Here is a 21381-nt window from a genome sequence, read left to right as displayed (position 1 = left end):
AGGCCACAAATTATGTCCAATCTTCATAAAACTTGTCATATATGATCTTCAGACCAAGCTGAACAAATGCATTAAACAGCTTTCGCAAATTCAAAACCGTTTGGCCATGACAGCCAATCAAACATGACGGCGCTCATTAATGGGTAGACACTGCACTCGTGTGGCGATAAGCGGGACTTAATGTATGATGCAACAATGACTATATTTACCATTCCGCCCACCTACAATATAAACTGCAATTCCCACTGGATTCGATGCTTCACGAACTACCTCCAGAACGGATGCTTGTTTACATTGTGTCTCTTTCAGGGATATTGTTCCGAATACCCCAATGTATTTGTGACATTTGTTCTGTCAGGCAGACTGTATTGCGTCCTTACCTCTAGGTGGGGTCCTTTTCCCATTTACTCATCCCACCGGCTGTCGGTATTGCCGATTTCCGAGGCGGTCGTCATGTAGCCCCCTGGCCGATTGCGTCTATCCGGCATAATTAGCCTACCGAGTCCGATTATGCTTGACACCCACATTGCTGCTCGCAGCTATATTTATTATTATTTTACCTAAGTGGAAGTCAATGGCAGCCCATAGAACCGCTTGGCGAAAAGTTGTGAAATTTGGCACACTGCTTCAGGACAGCCCCATTAGCCCATTAAGCCAATCTCAGGTTGCTTGCCCAACAGCTCTAGCGCCACCAACAGGTCAAAGTTGGACATGCATTCATGTTCATAACTTTCGACTTATTCGACCAATATTCACAAACCAGGTATCATTGGATTCCTTGAACCAAGCCCAGTTCAACACATCCTATGACGTCATTGCGCCATGACGTATATTTCTGCCATCTTGGTTTATGTCAAAAACCTTCAAAGTGCTACTTCTATCACAAATCTTGTCCAATCATCTCGAAATTTGGCACACATGATCTTCTGGCCATGCTTAATGCAAAACATCTGATAGACCTTTCAACTTCAAAACCGTTTGCCCGCTAGAGCCAATCAAATTTGGCGGTGAAGCCGCCAAACCGGATGTAAGCCCATATCTCAGCAGCCCTTTGACATATCATAACCAACCTTGCTACATAGACCCATGCCCCCATAAAGGTTACACTGATTGAATTTGGTGACCTTTGACCTCTAGGGGGCGCTGTTATTAATGTCGATGTGTTTTGACTCCTCTCTCTTCACATGAGTACATTTAAAACTTATTTTCAATGTCTAGTGATACTATCAGACCTCCCCGTATAGCTAGTATATTATTTCTTGCAGAAATATCCGCGACAGCCAATGATATTCGACCACGAAGCCCCCAAACCGGAAACACGCCAATATCTCAGCAGCCCTTTGACATATCATAACCAAACTGGATACATAGACCCATAACATCATCATGGTGACACTCAATGAATTTGGTGACCATTGACCCATAGGGGGCGCTGTTATTAATGACGACGTGTTTTAACTCCTCTCTCTTCACATGAGTACATTTCAAACTTATTTTTAATGTCTGAAGATACTGCCAGACCTCCTTATATAGCTTATAAATTATTTCTCATTGCAACATCAGAACTTTGCCGCCATGTTGAAAGTTGTCAAAATCAGTTGAAAATTTCCACAGGCCACAAATTATGTCCAATCTTCATGAAACTTGGCATATATGATCTTCCGACCAAGCTGAACAAACATATCAAACCGCTTTCTCAAATTCAAAACAGTTTGGCCGTGACAGCCAATCAAACTTGACGTTGCTCATTAATGGGTAGACTGTGCACTCGTGTGGCGATAAGCGGTACTTAATGTATAATGCAACAATGACTATATTTACCATTCCGCCCACCTACAATATAAACTGCAATTCCCACTGGATTCGATGCTTCACGAACTACCTCCAGAATGGATGCTTGTTTACATTGTGTCTCTTTTAGGGATATTGTTCCGATTACCCCTATGTATTTGTGACATTTGTTCTGTCAGGCAGACTGTATTGCGCCCTTACCTCTAGGTGGGGTCATTTTCCCACATAATGCTCATCCCACCGGCTGTCAGTATTGCCGATTTCCGAGGCGGTCGTCATGTAGCCCCCTGGCCGATTGCGTCCATCCGGCAAAATTAGCCAACCGAGTCCGATTATGCTTGACACCCACATTGCTGCTCGCAGCTATATTTCATGTATGTACTTTTATTGAGTATATGCACTTATTTGTATCAAGATTTGTGTCCATGGCCAAAGGCGCTTTCAATATAAAATGTGTGTAATGGCCCAAATGCGCATTTTTGGTTTTCGGCCGAAATACTTTTATCACCAAAACAACACGGCCAAAACAGAAATTTGTGATGAGGCAAACAAAAAGCGCGGCCAGCACAAGCTTGTCTGGATAAGCGCCAATATGTCTGCGGCCTGGACGTTTTTCAATGTTTCTGAGAAAGACCCACGTACAGCGATTTGCAAAAATTGCAATGCCTTGATTTTAATGAAGTTAGTACACAGTCATAGCCATGCATGCAATGGTACTAGGGTTGCCGCGGTGTGGACATTTTCACACCGAGTAATACACCGGTATTACAGAGTATAAACGGTATAAACTTTGAAACTAGGTCAACCGCCATCTTCTCCGTCAACTCTCCTATCACACTCGGTGACAGCGTCTGGCAGCGCGCTAATTCTCTGTGACAGCGTCTTTCTTATAACGTTCTATGTATAATAGTATAATGTATAATTGTATATTTAATATCACGGCCAAAAGCTCTGTGCGCCTCCGGATGGCCGTAGCGCGGGGAGCTCTCGTAGGGATTGGGCTTTGCGGGGTTTGTTTACCGGCGTTGGTATGGTTACCAGTATTGTGTGTTCCAATGCTTTATTAGGTAGTCTATCTATTAGGTTTGTATATATATATATATATTTTTTTTTTTATGTATATACAAAATAACTTGGTGTTGGCCTCAACACCGGCAACACCGGTAATACCGTATACCGCGGCAACCCTAAACGTTACTAATAATTGGCATAATAATTTCTTTGGGTGCTTCGGTTTTCGGCCATCGGTTTTTTCCTCATTTTTGGTTTTCGGTTTCGGCCAAGAATTTTTTATTTCGGTGCATCCCTAATTATTATTACAGGTGCTCTGCTCAAAGATAAAACCAAGCATGAGTTAAAATGGAAAATAAAAATAAAATAACTAAAATATATACTTTGTAATTATAGAATTTTTCTACATAAACCAACATGTACAATCAATACCACTGCTCCTGCCACTCTAGTGTCACAGGGAAATATAGTAACCCCAGGAAACAGTAACTTGCGTTCAAATGGCATGAATCAAGAGTTCAATGCTAAGGCCGACAAAATGACACATCTAGAACCAAAAACAGACCATACAGTAATCTATCCGTCCATTTAAACCTGTGCATTTAGATAAGATAAATGTGGTTGTCAAGTGTAGACGCTGGTAATATAATGTAATCAGACCCTAAAGTGGACAAACAAACGTTTGTGGCAGGTGCCCCTCCATGGCTGCATCCGAATACCTAGTACATACTATTTCTGTCTAGTGTCTACTACTTGACCATACTACACTTGACTGTGTAGTACGGTCTACAGACATGCGTAGAACGCCTCCGAACGCCGCCGAAACTCCACCGGATGTTTGGAGATGACGTATCTCCCCCCAGATGGCGGCAAAATTTACCTGTTTTCCGTCTTGTTATCGTTGCTATTAAATAAAAAAATGTCTCTTTCTACGCGAATGGCTCTTGAAATGAATATCTCTGCTAGAAGGCGTCGTCGTCGGTCATCTCGTAGAGCGACTTACCGGTAGGTTATGTTGTATATATGTGGACATTTGGTAAGTCATTTTTTTGGAATAATAATAATGCATTTACAGTTATTTGTTACTCCGTGAAAAAGACGATTGAAGTTAATTTTTCCTTTTTTATTGAACACACACACACACACACAAATAAAAAGCCGCTGTTGGTGGTGTCGGGTCAGCCATCTCTTCTTCGTTTGTTACCAGACTCCGGTTGCATTGTGGAATAGCGTAGTGTGGTCCGTGGTTCACTTTGGCGGTAGTATGCATTCGGAAACGACTTCCGTACTACAGAATGCATACTAGAGTATTCGGACGCGCTAGATTTTTCGCATACTACAAAATGCATACTATATAGTATGCAAGTACGAGTATTCGGATGCAGCCCATATCTTTTAGTGCGTACAGAGTTGCACTAAGCGGCCATCGGAGAACCAAGATGGCTACTATTTGAACAAGACCATTGAAATTGGAAATGCTACAAACCAGCTTAAAAAAAACAAGCTGGTTTGTAGCGTTACTGCCTTAAGTCTGAGGAGGGCGGTGAGCCAGGTGAATGTTTGAATCCTGCCGTAAGCTAGCCCTCACTCTATGTACGTATCGATTTTTGGTCCTTATTTGTTTTTGACTGTAAATGCAGCGTGGCACAGAATGCAAACCCAAAGGCTCAGTCTGGTGCTACACATTTATTATTTGGGTTCCTACAAAATGCAAGAAAATGTAGTTATAAGTGACAATGACTACACAGTATTCTTAAATTGTACTCATATGTAGGGAATCTCATTGTCTGACGTAATCAAAATAATAACAAAAATAACATAATGCATACAAATAAAGTATTATACCATTTCTGACACTATATTTTGTAATATGTTTACCAGTTACATCACAAGTCTCTGACATCATACACAATAATAATACAGGATACACTGCCTAATCCCATGCAAACAAATGTCATAAAATAGCCAAATCGTAATTAAAATGTTTCTGTTCATTTAAATGTAACATAAGGTGTTAAATGGGCTTTTTATATTATCAGTCCTGAATTAAAGCTAAATTGTATTACAGTGGACCTTCTAATATCAATAACATTATACTATTGCCCACAAAATCAATACAATAGGACACAATGGTGAAATGCAGTTTAGACCCCTTCGTATTTACAGACAGATAATATAACAGTAAAACACCAGTTTCTCAATGAACCTTCATAAACGGCCACAACAGTTCCCAGAATCATAACATGAGCAACGGGCTCCCTCGTAAGGGCGCATTGTCAAGGCATCCGCCACACGCCCGTACCACTATCCTAACATGGCGGCCACAACACTACATTAGCTACTAACTGGCTAATCAAGACGGTGATGCGGTGAGCCGCTCATAAACACCTTATAACATAACAGTGTTATCATCATACAGTGCAACCATTCTCTCCACTCCCCGTTCTAATCTAATATCACCAGCTTACCTGCAAAATGCAAGAAAATGAACTTATAGGTGACAATGACTTCACAGTATTCTTAAGTTGTACTCGTATGCAGCGTAATCACGCGAGATTTTCACCCTGTTACTTTCCAGCAACTCTGCTGCTAATGTAGCGCATTTGCCACCTACTGGCGATTTATGGGTAGTACACCTTCACAATGACACTACCAAATATGATACTGTACACTTACTAACTTAATTAACTGTATTTTAACTCAAAATAATGACTCTCTTTCCTTAAACACATATGAACATGTGGAAAATGTATACACACATTGAATTAAAGAAATACTCGTTCAATGAGTGTCAACAGACTTATTGCGCCACATAAAGCCTCTCCAACGAGGGTGACAGGATACCCATGAAAGAGAGTCCATGAAGGCTTCAATTATGTTACAGTGAAGATGCATGTGACTTATTGAGTTTTGGGGTGGGGCAAACCTAGCTAAAAGGTTTACGGAGTAGCTCCTGTGCATCACAGAAGTGTTTGCTATTGCTGCTGTCTGTGTCAAATTAATTTAAAATTATTTGTTTGGGCACAGCAGGATTTCCTGAAGGCAAAATGGAACAGAAATTATACCAAACAAACAAAAGGGCTTTTCAACGTTGGCTGAACTGCTTTTATTTGTCAGAGTATTGATTTGAAATATCAAGGACAATATTGATTTATTAATGGCAATTGGTCCAACTTAAATCAGATCCACATGAACCAAGATGACACACACACACACACACACACACACACACACACACACACACACACACACACACACACACCCTTCTACAATCTCTCTCTTGGAGGAAAGCCGGTTTGTTGTTCTGAGCTCCTGTGTCTTTACGCAACACACGGTAGATAAGTGTTCCACATCTTACAGAACCCTCTACCTCACCCGGACAGACCTGCCACACTATCACAACACTATACAGGTTGGAATTGGGGTCCCTCTATCTGTCCTCCACCAATTTGTCAGGCATGCTGCTCTTTGCTGCAACAGCAATGGGCTTTATCACCTAGTAGTCATCTTGGTTCCAAACTGAACCAAGTTATTGGAACTTGTGCTTCTTTTCAACCGACAGCACGTTGTTTCTCAGGTGTCGGGCTCGGATGTCACGCTCATCCAGTGGCGTCACTCTCTGGCCAATCAGTGGCCAGCAGCCTGTTTATGTCACAAAAAAGTATTGGATCAGCTCTCATGGAACCTCAACGGAGGTGAGACTAAAGAAGTAGCAGGTACCAGATAACAGAAACCACAATTTGGCAATGGAAACGCAAAAAAAGGCAGGTCGAGGCAAAATGAGCTGGCAAGGGGGCATATGAGGGCCACGGTAACCCTTCCTTTTACAGTCCCCTAATTACTAGGTATTTACCCGGTACATACATGGTAAATCATAGTGTATTACTGGGTAATTACAACTGGTAATAAGAAGGTAAATACAGAGGTAGTTACCCAGCAAATACATGATAAATCATAGTGTATTACTGGGTAATTACCACTGGTAATAAGAAGGTAAATACAGAGGAATTATCCGGTAAATTATAGTGTATTACTGTGTAATTACCACTGGTAATAAGAAGGTAAATACAGAGGAATTACAGCTGAAGTACTAAGTAAAACCTCCACTATTACCCATCAACTCAACTAAGTAGCGTGTAGTTGTAACTGTTTTAGGTTGGTAATAATTCCGATATTGTGTACTTCCTAGGAAATTAGGCAACCAATTCTTATAAACACCTATTATCCAAGGTTTATGTTGTTAACAGCCCAAGTTTAATGATGTATTATCTAGAAATTAGCATAGTGCTTTCCAATAAAATACTTTTTCTTAGTTATTATTCGTAGCTGCACCCATTTAGAAAGGGTTTATTCGATTTACCACTATGGAATTACTTACCTGGTAACAACCTCTGCAGGAACAGTTTTCCTCTAGTGTCATGGTACATCTTCTTAAATACTGGGTACAAAGCCGTTTTTTTCCATGGTATTACCAGGTTCTTACCATATAATTTATAATAGATACATTCCATTATCCATGCAGTCAAGACAAACTTGTACCATGTACGTTCTGCAACGTTACCAAGTAAAACACACCAATTTACCCAGTAATTAAGCTGAAACTGTACTGTAAAAGGAAGCCTAGTTTATTTCCATGGTATTACCAGGTTCTTACCATATAATTTGTAATACATTATTCCCTTTTCCATGCAGTCAACACAAACTTGTACCATGTACGTTCTGCGACGTTACCAAGTAAAACATGACAATTTACCCAGTAATTAAGCTGAAACTGTACTGTAAAAGGAAGCCTCGTTTGTTTCCATGGTATTACCAGGTTCTTACCATATAATTTGTAATACATTATTCCCTTTTCTATGCAGTCAACACAAACTTGTACCATGTACGTTCTGCGACGTTACCAAGTAAAACACGACAATTTACCCAGTAATTAAGCTGAAACTGTACTGTAAAAGGAAGCCTAGTTTATTTCCATGGTATTACCAGGTTCTTAACGTATAATTTGTAATATATTATTCCCTTTTCCATGCAGTCAACACAAACTTGTACCATGTACGTTCTGTGACGTTACCAAGTAAAACACGACAATTTACCCAGTAAGTAAGCTGAAACTGTACTGTAAAAGGAAGCCTAGTTTGTTTCCATGGTATTACCAGGCTCTTACCATATAAGTTGTAACTGGTTATTCCCTTTTCCATGCAATCAACACAAACCATATATGTTCTGCAACATCGTTCACCAGTAGTTAAGCACTTTAATTGTTGTTATAAAACCCCAAACCACTGTTGATGAAAGGCATATTAAAATTAAACAAAATCAAAGGCTTATCTTTCAAACAATGCAAATCTCACAAACAGGCACTGAACACTGAAGAAATCGGACAAAAAAAAGAGCCATCCACATCAACTCAATTTAAATGTTACTGATGGTGTTTTCATAAAACACATGACATTGTTATGGCAAGTGACCACAAGGAAGACTGCTTCAACCTCTTCAATTTGAATAAGTGGTGAATGCCATGCAGCAATCTGCCTATGGGAGCATCTTTGTGGTCATTCGCAAACCAATGAGTCCACTCGATGAATGAGAGATGACTCTTTAGTGTCTTCTCTGTGAGGTATCCCTGCAGTCTCCACATCTGGGATTTGAAGGCTGACCAAGACCTGACCAGGTACCTCCAAATCTCCCCTTCCATACTGTAATAAAGAATCAGAAGACAAGAAAATAAACATTAGGACTGTCAATTAATTAACATTTCTAGAACATGTAGAACTCAAAGATTATTTTGTTTATTCGTTAAAAAAGGATGCTGGTCCTCTGGCCATTGTGTTTGGTCATATTGAAAAGAGAAAAAGGCAGCCATAAATACAGTTAATAGGACGGGAGGGGACAGGCTGTTAGCTCCGATTAGCACTTTAGCATCGAGCTAGCGGAGCTTGTCATTCAAATAACTCGGACATGTTGTTTAAAACCTATAACACCCAATTTATTAAAATATCCGGATTTAATCGGGCTCTCTCCCATAAGTACAGTTAATAGGACGGGAAGAGACAGGCTCTGTTAGCCCCGGTTAGCGCGATGCTAAAGAGCATGCCACCTCAACAGGTGCAAGTTAGCCTCCGGTTTGATATTCGCCGGATATTCGGTTTACCACCCAATCGGGTTCATCAACATAAGTGCAATACATTACAGGCTTAGTATGTTGAGGACGGTTTAGGACGGCGTATCGCGAAAATCACAAACACATGTTGTCGCCATCGATGTCTGTGCAACAACGTCACTTACGTTCTGGCTGCTACCTGTTTTAGGGACCGTCAACAAGTTACACTCACCGACTGGTGGCAGAGACGTTACCATGGAATTGTTTCTGGAAATAAATCATATAAAATAACATAAAAATCACTAAAAAATACATTTTGTCACCTGATTGTAGTAGTAGTTGCCAATGGTGGGCTGCTACTTACTGCAGGTAACTTTGCTAATATATTGCATTATTGTTAAACGGGATGCTATTAATAATTTCAAATATAGTTTAGTCGATTTTTGTTGAATATTAAACTATTAACTGCATTATGATTAACTATTGCAATATATTGGTGTGATTAATTTCCTGAAACAATTCCATGGTAACGTCTCTGCCACCAGTCGGTGAGTGTAATTTGCTGACGGTCCCTAAAACAGGTAGCAGCCAGAACGTAAATGACGTTGTTGCACAGACATCGATGGCGCTAACATGTGTTTGTGATTTTTCGCGATACGGTGTCCTAAACCGTCCTCAACATACTAAGCCCGTAATGTATTGCACTTATGTTGATGAATCCAATTGGGTGGTAAACTGAATATCTGGCGAATATCAAACCGGAGGCTAACTTGCACCTGTTGAGGTGGCATGCTCTGGTAGAGCTGCTCTTTAGCATCGCACTAACCGGGGCTAACAGAGCCTGTCTCTTCCCGTCCTATTAACTGTACTTATGGGAGAGAGCCCTATTAAATCCGGATATTTTAATAAATTGGGTGTTATAGGTTTTAAACAACATGTCCGAGTTATTTGAATGACAGAAGCTCCGCTAGCTCAATGCTAAAGGGCTAACCGGAGCGAACAGCCTGTCCCCTCCCGTCCTATTAACTGTATTTATGGCTATGCCTTTTTCTCTTTTCAATATGACCAAACACAATGGCCAGAGGACCAGCATCCTTTTTTAACGAATAAACAAAATAATCTTTGAGTTCTCCATGTTCTAGAAATGTTCATTAATTGACAGTCCTAATGTTTATTTTCTTGTCTTCTGATTCTTTATTACAGTATGGAAGGGGAGATTTGGAGGTACCTGGTCAGGTCTTGGTCAGCCTTCAAATCCCAGATTTGGAGACACTAAAGAGCCATATCTCATTCATCGAGTGGACTCATTGGTTTGCGAATGACCACAAAGATGCTCCCATAGGCAGATTGCTGCATGGCATTCACCACGTATTCAAATTGAAGAGGTTGAAGCAGTCTTCCTTGTGGTCACTTGCCATAACACTGTCATGTGTTTTATGAAAACACCATCAGTAACATTTAAATTGAGTTGATGTGGACGGCTCTTTTTTTTGTCAGATTTCTTCAGTGTTCAGTGCCTGTTTGTGAGATATACATTGTTTGAAAGATAAGCCTTTGATTTTGTTTAATTTTAATATGCCTTTCATCAACAGTGGTGTGGGGATTTATAACAACAATTAAAGTGCTTAACTACTGGTGAACGATGTTGCAGAACATATATGGTTTGTGTTGATTGCATGGAAAAGGGAATAACCAATTACAACTTATATGGTAAGAGCCTGGTAATACCATGGAAACAAACAAGGCTTCCTTTTACAGTACAGTTTCAGCTTAATTACTGGGTAAATTGTCGTGTTTTACATGGTAACGTCGCAGAACGTACATGGTCAAAGTTTGTGTTGAATGCATGGAAAAGGGAATAATGTATTACAAATTATATGGTAAGAACCTGGTAATACCATGGAAACAAACGAGGCTTCCTTTTACAGTACAGTTTCAGCTTACTTACTGGGTAAATTGTCGTGTTTTACTTGGTAACGTCGCAGAACGTACTTGGTACAAGTTTGTGTTGACTGCATGGACAATGGAATGTATTATAAATATATGGTAAGAACCTGGTAATACCATGGAAACAAACGAGGCTTCCTTTTACAGTACAGTTTCAGCTTACTTTCTGGGTAAATTGTCGTGTTTTACTTGGTAACGTCGCAGAACGTACATGTTTGTGTTGACTGCATGGATAATGGAATGTATCTATTATAAATTATATGGTAAGAACCTGGTAATACCATGGAAACAAACGGCTTCGTACCCAGTATTTAAGAAGATGTACCATGACACTAGAGGAAAACTGTTCCTGCAGAGGTTGTTACCAGGTAAGTAATTCCATAGTGGTAAATCGAATAAACCCTTTCTAAATGGGTGTAGCTATGAATAATAACTAAGAAAATGTATTTTATTGGAAAGCACTATGCTAATTTCTAGATAGTACATCATTAAATTTGGGCTGTTACCAACATAAACCTTGGATAATAGGTGTTTATAAGAATGGGTTGCCTAATTTCCTAGGAAGTACACAATATCGGAGTTATTACCAACCTAAAACAGATACAACTACACGCTACTTAGTTGAGTTGATGGGTAATAGTGGAGGTTTTACTTAGTACTTCAGCTGTAATTCCTCTGTATTTACCTTCTTATTACCAGTGGTAATTACCCAGTAATACACTATGATTTACCATGTATTTACTGGTTAACTACCTCTGTATTTACCTTCTTATTACCAGTGGCAATTACCCAGTAATACAATATGATTTACCATGTATTTACCGGGTAAATACCTAGTAATTAGGGGACTGTAAAAGGAAGGGTTACCAGGGCCGGTAGGTGAATAAGGCCTATAGCAGTAGCAGTGCCTGCCTTCTTTCCAGCGTTGAAAGGGGGTGGCTCAAGCTCTCCCCACTGCAACATTACCATGCTGTGCGTGGGTGTGTGGAAAGCATAACCACAGGGATGCTGCTTCTGTACCGGAGTAGGGTTTTCTTCCACAACTTCAGAAATACTGAGTCCTCAAATAAATTTCGGCAAAGAAAACTTAACACACACATGATATGCGGTAACTGTGGTTCTATTTAATGATATGCGCAATACATTTGCAAACAACGTTTCTTACCAGTATTGTATGCATTATCGTTATTGACTTGTGTTCCTAATATGCATGTGTCCCCCCGTTAATATACATTGCTATGGACTGTATTATGTGTTACGTGTTTAGTTTGCGTGTGTTTAAACACACATTCATTCATTATTTTTAACAATCACTCGCGGTAAAACAATGTTTTCTCACGATCAAATCCTCATCAATCCTAAAAGTTATGGGCTTGTACACGATGTCTGCGTCAAGAAAATATGTATTTGCTGTACGGTGTTTGCAGATGCATTGATTTAAAAGTACAACTTATTACCACTGTATCAGCTGTTCTTTCCCAAATAATTTACCAAGAATGTGTGGTTAGTTAGATGAGAGAAGCAAAGTGTATGCGCGAGGTGCACAAGCAACATTATGCATGCGCCCTTAAAATAGCATCTGAACAACGCGCCACTGACTTTAAACCAGGTATTTCCTGGTGTGTGGCGGGATTGTTTTCTGAAACTGAAAAATAGCACCTGGGAACATTTGCGCCAGAACACACCTCCTTTCGCCGAACAACCCTTGCGCAAGATCATTCCCTAATTTACCGACGCGTGGCGGTGGAGGGAAAAGAATGCTCTGCGCCAGCAACTAGCAGCGACACATGCGTCGGTGTAGAAAGTCAATTGCACTGGATGCAAGATAGGGCCCTATATCTATACAATATAATTAGAGCTGTCAGTTAAACGCGTTATTAACGGCGTTAACGCAAACCAATTTTAACGGCGTTAAAAAAATTATCGCTCGATTAACGCAAATATTTTATTTACAAAACAAAGAAGCAGTAGCCTGACTGCTATGTTCAAATGACATTTGTTCAAAGCAGTCGTTTAATTGCACTATAGGCTCTTTTTTTGTATCGTCCTGTTTTGATCAGTATATGCCAATGTTGTTATCAATAAAAAATCATTTGCACAAGACAAGCCGATGCACTTCACCATGTTGATAAGAGAATTAAAATGAGAAGAATTATGGGACAAAAAAATCAAGGGATATTTAGCATGGAAAAAGAATTTGCGATTAATCGCGATTAATCGTGAGTTAACTATGACATTAAAGCTATACTGTACGATGTGAGAGAGCTAGCATGATTTGAAATTAGCTTCTCTTCGGAGTTCCGTTTAACTCCTCCCCCACCCTTCAGGACTCCCTGCCCCAACCCCTCGACACAGAGCCGTGCACGAGCGCTAATGCTGCTTACGGCTTACTTCAACGGCAACCATTGCGTCACTTTTCAGGCCATTCAACTCCCTCAGCTGTCGCCATCGCTGAAAAGCGAATCCAATATTTATTCTCGTTTTTCCTCGAGCATTCTCCAACTTTTTTTTTGTTGCTGCCTTTTCATTTTCTGTCTTTCCTTTTCTTGCCTTTTTAAAAGGATGAACCGGGGCAAGTAACGGTGGCAGTGGTAACTTCTGGTTTTTTTCTTCCATCGTGTTAACGTTGTAGGCTCACTAGGTCTAGTCCACTGTCATGAACTACTATGATAACAACGCTTTCTTTGCCCTCCGTGAACGCGCTCATGCCGGCTCAGGCTCGTACACAGAGGGGAGAGAACGCGCAGGCTTGTGATTGGTTCTTTAGATTCGGGTACAATGTCTCCGATTGGTAAGCATTTTAACAGGTTTATAGCAGATACAGAATTCGTTTTTTTTTCGCTTCTTTTTCATTGCCCATAAGTTATTTATTGCTGTCAGGATGTATAAACCAATTTCAACAACATATTAAAAAGTGCATATCACTGAAAATCGTACAATATGCCTTTAATGCGATTAATCACGATTAAATATTTTAATCGCTTGACAGCTCTAAATATAATATTAATGTTATATATGGGTGTAACGAGTCAGGACACAGTTCTCAAGCGAAAATGGAACGAACTCCCGTTTATTTCTCCTTCGGAGCAAACAAACACAATGTCAAATGAACAAAACGTTCTTTCCTTCAGTATCGTGCTCTTACGACGCTCTCTCGGGCTCGCAGAGAGCGTCTTCCTTCTCTCTCTCCAACCCCTGACTGAAAGACAAGCAGGCACATAAATACACACTTCCTGATTGGGTCAGATTGCAGACACCTGTCCGCAATCGGACCCCATCACCCCAGCAGACCCGGTGCTCCATACTCCCCCTGCAGGCCAGACGCCGCCCCACCTCCACAATGGGTATTTATATAATATATCTAATATCACGGCCAAAAGCTATGTGCGCCTCAGATGATATTATGATTCATAAAGACTGCGTCTGACGTCTCTGGTACTTCCACAACAAGTAAGGACTCGTAGTGGCTGTTATCTCGGCCATGGTTGAGAAGAATTGGGGGAAAGGAATGTTGGCCTTGACTCTCTGAAGTCCATGAACCGCGACATGGAGGAGAAAGGGATTGTACTCCGGTAGCTGAGCTGCCGGTCTGCCGCCAAAGCTTCTGCCGCCGCCGAAGCCGTCCGGCCGCTGCCAGAGCTTCGGCGGCAGTCCGGCAGCTCCGGCGGTGTACTCCGGGAGCTGAACTGCCGCAGAAGCTTTCCGGCTGCTCCGGCGGGTGTACTCCGGGAGCTGAACTGCCGCCGAAGCTTCGGCGCCAGCCTGGCGGGGGTAGCTCGGCGGCAGTTCGGCAGCTAAGCTCCGGGAGTACAATCCCTTTCTCCTCCATGTCTCCTCCTCCGGGACTGTCCGGCAGAGAAAGGGATTGTACTCCGGGAGCTGAGCTGCCGGTCTGCCGCCGAGCTCCCCGCGCTGGAGCTGCCGCGATGCCACCGAAGCTTCTGCTGCTGTCGAAGCCGTCTGGCCGCTGCCGAAGCTTCAGCGGCAGTCCGGCAGCTCCGGTGGTGTACTCCGGGAGCTGAACTGCCGCCGAAGCTTTCCGGCTGCTCTGGCGGGTGTACTCCGGGAGAAGCGGCAGCAGTCCGGCGGGGGTAGCTCGGCGGCATTACGGCAGCTAAGCTCCGGGTCTTACAATCCCTTTCTCCTCCATGTCTCCTCCTCCGGGACTGCGGCAGTCCGGCAAAGAAAGGGATTGTACTCCCGGATCGTAGCTTTCGGGCTGCCACAGAGTTCCCCCCGCCGGAGCTGCTCTTCCGCTGGTCCACAAAATCTTAGCTATGCTCTGATTAGAGGGGAGTGAGGATCTGGGAGGTAATATTCAACTGTGCCCCCTTCCTATGTAGGAGGGGGCGCCAAAACTGACTCGCTCGTTTGGTTACTCTAGGCGGGGTACTTTCAGAAATTCATATCTCACTCAAAAAATCATGTACAGACATTTTTCAAAGTTTGTATGCGTGTGGGAGCACCAGAGACCCAAAACAACACCCCAAATCCCGGGAAAAGTGATGCTTTCATAATATGTCCCCTTTAAAATTTTATGCACACAATACCATCAGTAGTTCACCCGTCGACGCCGTCTTGTCTTTAAGACTCGATAAGTAGATTGGCGAACACAGAGCTTGCGTGTTGTTGAAGGATGTCACAAGCTCTGTGTTGGTCAATCCTTAGGTTTAGAGTTCGAATCCCGATTATAGCATTATGAACAAGCTGAACATGACATTCGGCCATTGCTTTGTAGCTCACCTGAAAGCCGAGGCACAGTATTACATTAAGTGGAACATCTTCATCAACATCTTTCCTTCATAGTCATGTCATATTCATATATCTTCCATTAGTGTGTTCTTGACTTTTAATTTTGCTCGGACCCCGTTAATCACCGCTTGCGGTTATATTTTTTATTTTATTTGCACTACTTCTATGACACCCATTTTACCAGAGCACCTTACCATGCATACTGAATCACAGGATCAGTCCCTGCAAGCGTCTGATGCTTATACATTCTATTTGAGTATCTGTTATTGTCCATATTATTCACGTGGACATTTTATCATCTTGTTTAGGTTGTATGTGTATGGTGTGTGTGATGTCTTCTATGTATCTAGTGCCAACAGCTAGCTAACTTATACGGGAAACTCAGACAATGACGTTGAAAAGTTCCTTAAAAAATAGAACGTTTTTCTTTGACTAACCATTCAGAAGCATCCTGCTGAATTCTCGGAGTCTGAGGTTTTGCTGGAGCCTCCTCTCCTTCAGGATCCGATTCAGGTTTGAACATACAGTATATGGTTGAACCACTGAAGCTGCCATGTCCGCTTCTTCACATGCTACGTTACACTCTCCGTAACCATGGCAACAGTTTATTAGCAGGGCGTGTACAAATGCAATGGGCGACAGCTCATTTGCATTAAAGCTACAGACACCCGAAACGGCGCATTCTGAAAGGAACTGAAACGGAGGGAATAGCGCTAGGCAAGATTTTTTTTCATTAAAGCTATTTCAAGCAAACGGCTTCAAAAACATGTTTTCTGGAACTCAAATACTATGTTTACTTGTTGTAAAAATAATTCCAACTCGTTATCATACCAAATATATCCCAGATCCATTTTACACCGGATTTCTCATTTAACCATGAGAGTTGACGGTGCATACTGATGGTGTTTGTTATTATGGGACAATGTAATACTAACCTGGCAGCTCTGTTCTGGGCAGTTTGTAATTTCTTTAGTTGACCCATAGATGCAGAGGACCATACTGGTGCACAATAATCAAGGTGACCTAAATTTAAGATTAAGCCACCTGTCCCACAATGTGTGTAGGGTCATAAGAAAGACATTTCCTCTCCATGGAGATACCACAACCAATCTTCTTCACTATGGTATCAATGTGTTCTGCCCATGACAGCTGACAATTTTTGTGCCCGGTAATTTTATTTTATCGACCTGTTCTATAGGTTCACTATACAAGATCAAACTCATCTTTGGTGTAGATGACTCAATCCCAAGATAATTGATTTGGTTTTCGTGATGTGACGACCCCGCCTACTTGTTGACTACCTCTCTCCCTTAAGGTGATCAGCTGATGCCATCAGCTGGATCTGGTGCTCCAGCCGAATAAAAGAGCAGCTGATTGCTTGTTGTGGGCGCTACTCCTTGGCTCCTTGCAGGCGTCCACACCTTTTGGGGTTTTCGTTGGTGGTTTTGTTAAGTTATGTTTTGTATGGAAATAAACCTTTATTTTATATTGGTAATGCACCGTCTCTCCCGTTTTTGTCATCGCCATTGAGCCGGGTTATGACAAATGGGGGCTCGTCCATTCGGTTTGCGCAATAGTTGAGTGTAGATTTTGTTTTGCCTTTGTTTGTTTGCCTTGCGGGTAAAACGGTTGTTGCTCATTTTGCAAGTGTTTTTTCCGTAGTTAAGGGGAGAGTTCATGGTGCATGTGGGCTGACGGATCAGGGTGAGTATCAGGGTTGCTCACTTAATTTATGCCAGTACCAAAAAGCCGGTTGACAAGTGTTGTCCTCAGCGTGTGGATCTTAGTGTGGTGCGGAGTTTTCCCTGGTAGGCATAGCGGCGTTCCCCTTTGGGTTCGTTGCGGGGGTCGTGGTAGTGTTGTGGCGACATAGTGGTTAAAGCATTGTCTTGGGAACATGTCCGTGACTTCGGGGGAGTTGCTGGCTTGCTAGTCGCTTTCCCGGGTCAGCGGTCTCTAGTGCATAAGTACCCGCCACTGCCCGCTGCATGAAGACTAGCCGGGAGTTTAGTTAGGGGGTTGATGTTTAGTTAGCGGGGAAACTCCAAACTGGGATCCTCTTAGTGCGCACGGGGACACTTCGCTGTCTTGCTGGTCCGGGTCGGGCATAACGGTGTGTTTTGCTTGGTCCTAGTTGGTGGTTTTGAGATGGCTGAATGTGAAGCGTTTGTGGCGGCTCCGTCAGAGGAGGCCTTGGACAAGTGTACAAAGGAACATTTGTTGAAACTGTCGGAGTATTATTCGGTGGCCGGGATAGAAAGGAAGCGTAAAGAAGATATTAAAATTGCTTTGAAGGTAAAACAGCTGATGCCATCAGCTGGATCTGGAGCACCTGGGACCGGTGCTCCAGCCGAATAAAAGAGCAGCTGATTGCTTGTTGTGGGCGCTACTCCTTGGCTCCTTGCAGGCGTCCACACCTTTTGGGGTTTTCGTTGGCGGTTTTGTTAAGTTATGTTTTGTATGGAAATAAACCTTTATTTTATATTGGTAATGCACCGTCTCTCCCGTTTTTGTCATCGCCATTGAGCCGGGTTATGACAGTGATGTTCAGTGCCAATTTATTTCATTTTATCCAATCAAAAACCTTATTTAACTCAGCTGATAAAACATTGTCCAGCATAATACAATTTGGAATCATCAGCATACATTTGTACAGTAGCTTTACACAAAACTGATAATTTGTAAAGATAGAGTATAAGAGTGGTCCCAGGCAGCTCCCTTGCGGGATCCCGCAGTCCAAGACCTTAGTGTAAGACCAGCTGCCAGTGTAATAAACCCTTTGTCCTACTTGTGGGATAACTCTTCATAAATAGGATGGCGGTTGAACTAAATCCATAACATTCTAGTTTACCGATGAGCTGATCTTTATCCATGGCATCGAATCCAGCACTGAAATCAAGTAATAAACCAGTGTAAACCAGTCATCTTTGATTTATCAATTTCCTTGAGGCAGTCATCAGTCATTACTGTAAGGGCGGAACAAGTTGAATGGTTATGTCTGTAAGCATGTTGAAAACCTGTGTTCAAACAAAGCATTCGTGTATTTATGAATAGACTATTCTCTCCATCAGTTTACTGAGAACTGGGAGAATAGTGATAGGTCTACTGTTCTTCCCAGTGAGTCTGCCATCTTTAGGTAAGGGAATAATTTTACCCTCTTTCCAGATAGTGGGATAAACCCCTTTCAATAAGCATGCATTTAAAATATGACATATCGGACCGTAAACAGTCAGCTGCCAGGCCAAGTACTTTACTGTCCTGCATGTCAGTACCCAATGAGATCTGTTAAGGCAGGGACTTCAAGAACTTCCTGCTCACCGACACTATAAAACTGAAAAGTGATCAGAATAAGTACTGTCCATATTCTGACTTAGTGCATTGACCTTATTTATTAAGAATTCATTAAAATAAATGGCTATATGAGATGGGTTGGTCAGAAACATGCCATCTGATTCCACAAAGGAAGCCCCGCCAGTTGTCCTTCTCACCATTATTTTATTAAGGGTTTTCCAGAGCTCTTCACCATCTTGGTTTACAGCATTTATTCTTTGCATGTAGTATTATTTTTTCATTGATTTATTCAGTTTTGTAACCTTGTTTCTCAGTTGACAGTACATGAATCTGTCTTCCACTAATCCAGACTTTACTAATGTTAATTTGGCTTCATCTCTATCCTTCATGAAGCTCTTTAGAGTCTCATTCAGCCATAGAGCTGGTCTCGTTTTTACAATACACTTTCTCATAGGGGCATGCTTATCAACAATCTTCATGAAGCTTTCCATAAAGATATTTAAGTAGGCCTCAGTGTCCTCAGCAGCATACACATCAGTCCAGTCAATATCACCAACATCTGCCAAAAATGTTCAGGAATGAATTTCTTGAACATCTTTGTATGTACTATATTGACCTTACATTTAAAAATTCTAGTTTTCCTGGTAATTGCTATAATATTACGGTCACTAAATAACCAATCGTGAAACTGGTTTAGTGCAGCATTGAGGAATATTTGTGTAAATATGATCTATGCAAGTGGAAGTATGGCCAGGTGTGGGTAAAGACTCTGGTTGGTTGAGAGATCATCTGAGACATAGTACAAGCATCGATTAATGAAACCATCTTTTGTTTCATTGGACATTGATTCGCAAACCTAGACGATAACATCGTCTTCCCTTTGCTGGTGTCCCTCCTTGGCCAACAGCGAACACAAAGTCAGCCTGCGCCATTAAAACAAACTTTTCCTGTAGCCAGTGAAAAGAAAAGCTAAAATGTCCTTTACCAACATCCTTTGACAAAGTGTCTGTAGAGGGTTGAAATCAAACCTTTGTAGTAGCTTGGCCAGTGGCCACTGTGGGAATACATTTGTAAAAATTGTCTTCTAAAACCTCCATCTTGCCAATCGTGAATGACTTTATCTTGAAATGGAGAGGAACCACAATGAGCTGGAGGGGGGTTGTGTTGTCCTTTCCTCTGCTTTTCGTCTGCAGCAGATGTGTGTATTAATTTAAAAAAATTACGCGATCCCTCCCATGCCTGCAGGAGGCCGCGGTGCTAGCCCTCTGCATGAGAGAGATGAGAAGAAACATCCCCACTTAAAAATAGGTTAGGGCTTCTTTATCCTGTGGATAACTTCCTTTCGATTTCTCGCGTTCATCCTTAAGGTTAACCAGAGAGTTGTCTTTATATGTTTTTTTATCTTACTGCTATGGACCTATTATTTGTGTGTTTTTGGCTAGTTAAAAGTGCATACGAGTGAAGGCTTTTGCGAAAGTCGGGATTACAATAAATACACTGATTTATGGCCCTAGACACTAGGGCTTTAACATGTCCCGTTGTTGTGTAAGCTGCCTCTTTTTGTGATTCAAACCGTGTATGAATTTGACCTTCTGTGCTTCACTCTTGATCATAGAGCCTATAATTAATACAATTTGTTTGACACTGTCAATGTGAATGTGTTTGTTGAAATGTGGGATTGTGTCTGGTTGAGCATAGCATCAGTCCTAACCAGGTAAGGGGTTTGATTCCCTCTGGGTCAACCCATGTTAAGACATGTATGCACTCGACTCTATTGGAAGATGTTTCACTGAAATTAAATTAAATCATCCCCTAGATTTTTTTGTAGCAGTGTTGCTGTGAGTTGGTTAACTAGCAACTAGTGGGGTCAGGGGGCATGATTGAAAAATGACCCTTTAAATTTACAGTTTGAGTTTCCATATATGTCATAACAACCAACAGATTCAAGGTCTCTACTGAGAGCAGATCATTGTGCAAATGTACCTTGAACTTGGCAGAAACTTTTTTTTCAATCCAGAAGCAGTATCTTCATAAAGGCGCTATGCCCAGGCCACCATGGATGTTAATTGTGAGGGCAGTTTTTCTGGTTTACAGTTCAGCCAAATATTTAGAGATGGGGCGAGTAGATATTGGGGTTCGAACACAGAATCTTTTAAATTAGAGTCAAAACACCCTAACCACAAGAAAGAAGTGAAGGGAGGCCATGAGGGAGCCATCTATTAAGTCTGCCCGAGGTATGGCCAGACACTGGATAGATGGACGTCAGTTATATTCAGTGGTCCTGGAGGGACTAAGTGGTTGTTTTTTGCTTCTGTCGCAGCCCTGGGCGAGCGAGCAGCTCCTTCGACAACGAGACGGTGATGATGAACCATGTTTACAGAGAGCGCTTTCCCAAGGTAGGTTTCTCTGACAACATCTCCTTGTTAACCAAAAGAAAAGACTTTGGTTCTCTACTCAAACCACAGAAGACTTTGGTTCCAGGTTCTAGT

At 41.7% G+C, this 21381-nt stretch overlaps 1 protein-coding gene and 1 long non-coding RNA gene across 11 annotated transcripts in view; one reads left to right on the top strand and one right to left on the bottom strand.

The window, feature by feature from the left end:
• LOC132468955 (microtubule-associated serine/threonine-protein kinase 3-like) overlaps positions 1-21381 on the top strand; it is a 197963-nt gene that overhangs the window by 78317 nt on the left and 98265 nt on the right. For all 10 annotated transcript variants that reach the window (XM_060066804.1, XM_060066806.1, XM_060066802.1 and 7 more), the window contains one exon: positions 21213-21288. In XM_060066804.1, the coding sequence (XP_059922787.1) occupies positions 21213-21288 (76 nt within the window). The remainder of the gene's footprint in view (positions 1-21212; positions 21289-21381) is intronic.
• LOC132469090 (uncharacterized) overlaps positions 1-21381 on the bottom strand; it is a 167464-nt gene that overhangs the window by 64808 nt on the left and 81275 nt on the right. The gene's annotated exons all lie outside the window — the stretch shown is intronic.

This window comes from Gadus macrocephalus, chromosome 12 (genome assembly GCF_031168955.1).
Source record: "Gadus macrocephalus chromosome 12, ASM3116895v1".
NCBI classification, from domain to species: Eukaryota; Metazoa; Chordata; class Actinopteri; order Gadiformes; family Gadidae; genus Gadus; species Gadus macrocephalus.
Note: the sequence above shows the minus strand (reverse complement) of the source record. Positions and strands in the feature narration are given on the sequence as shown.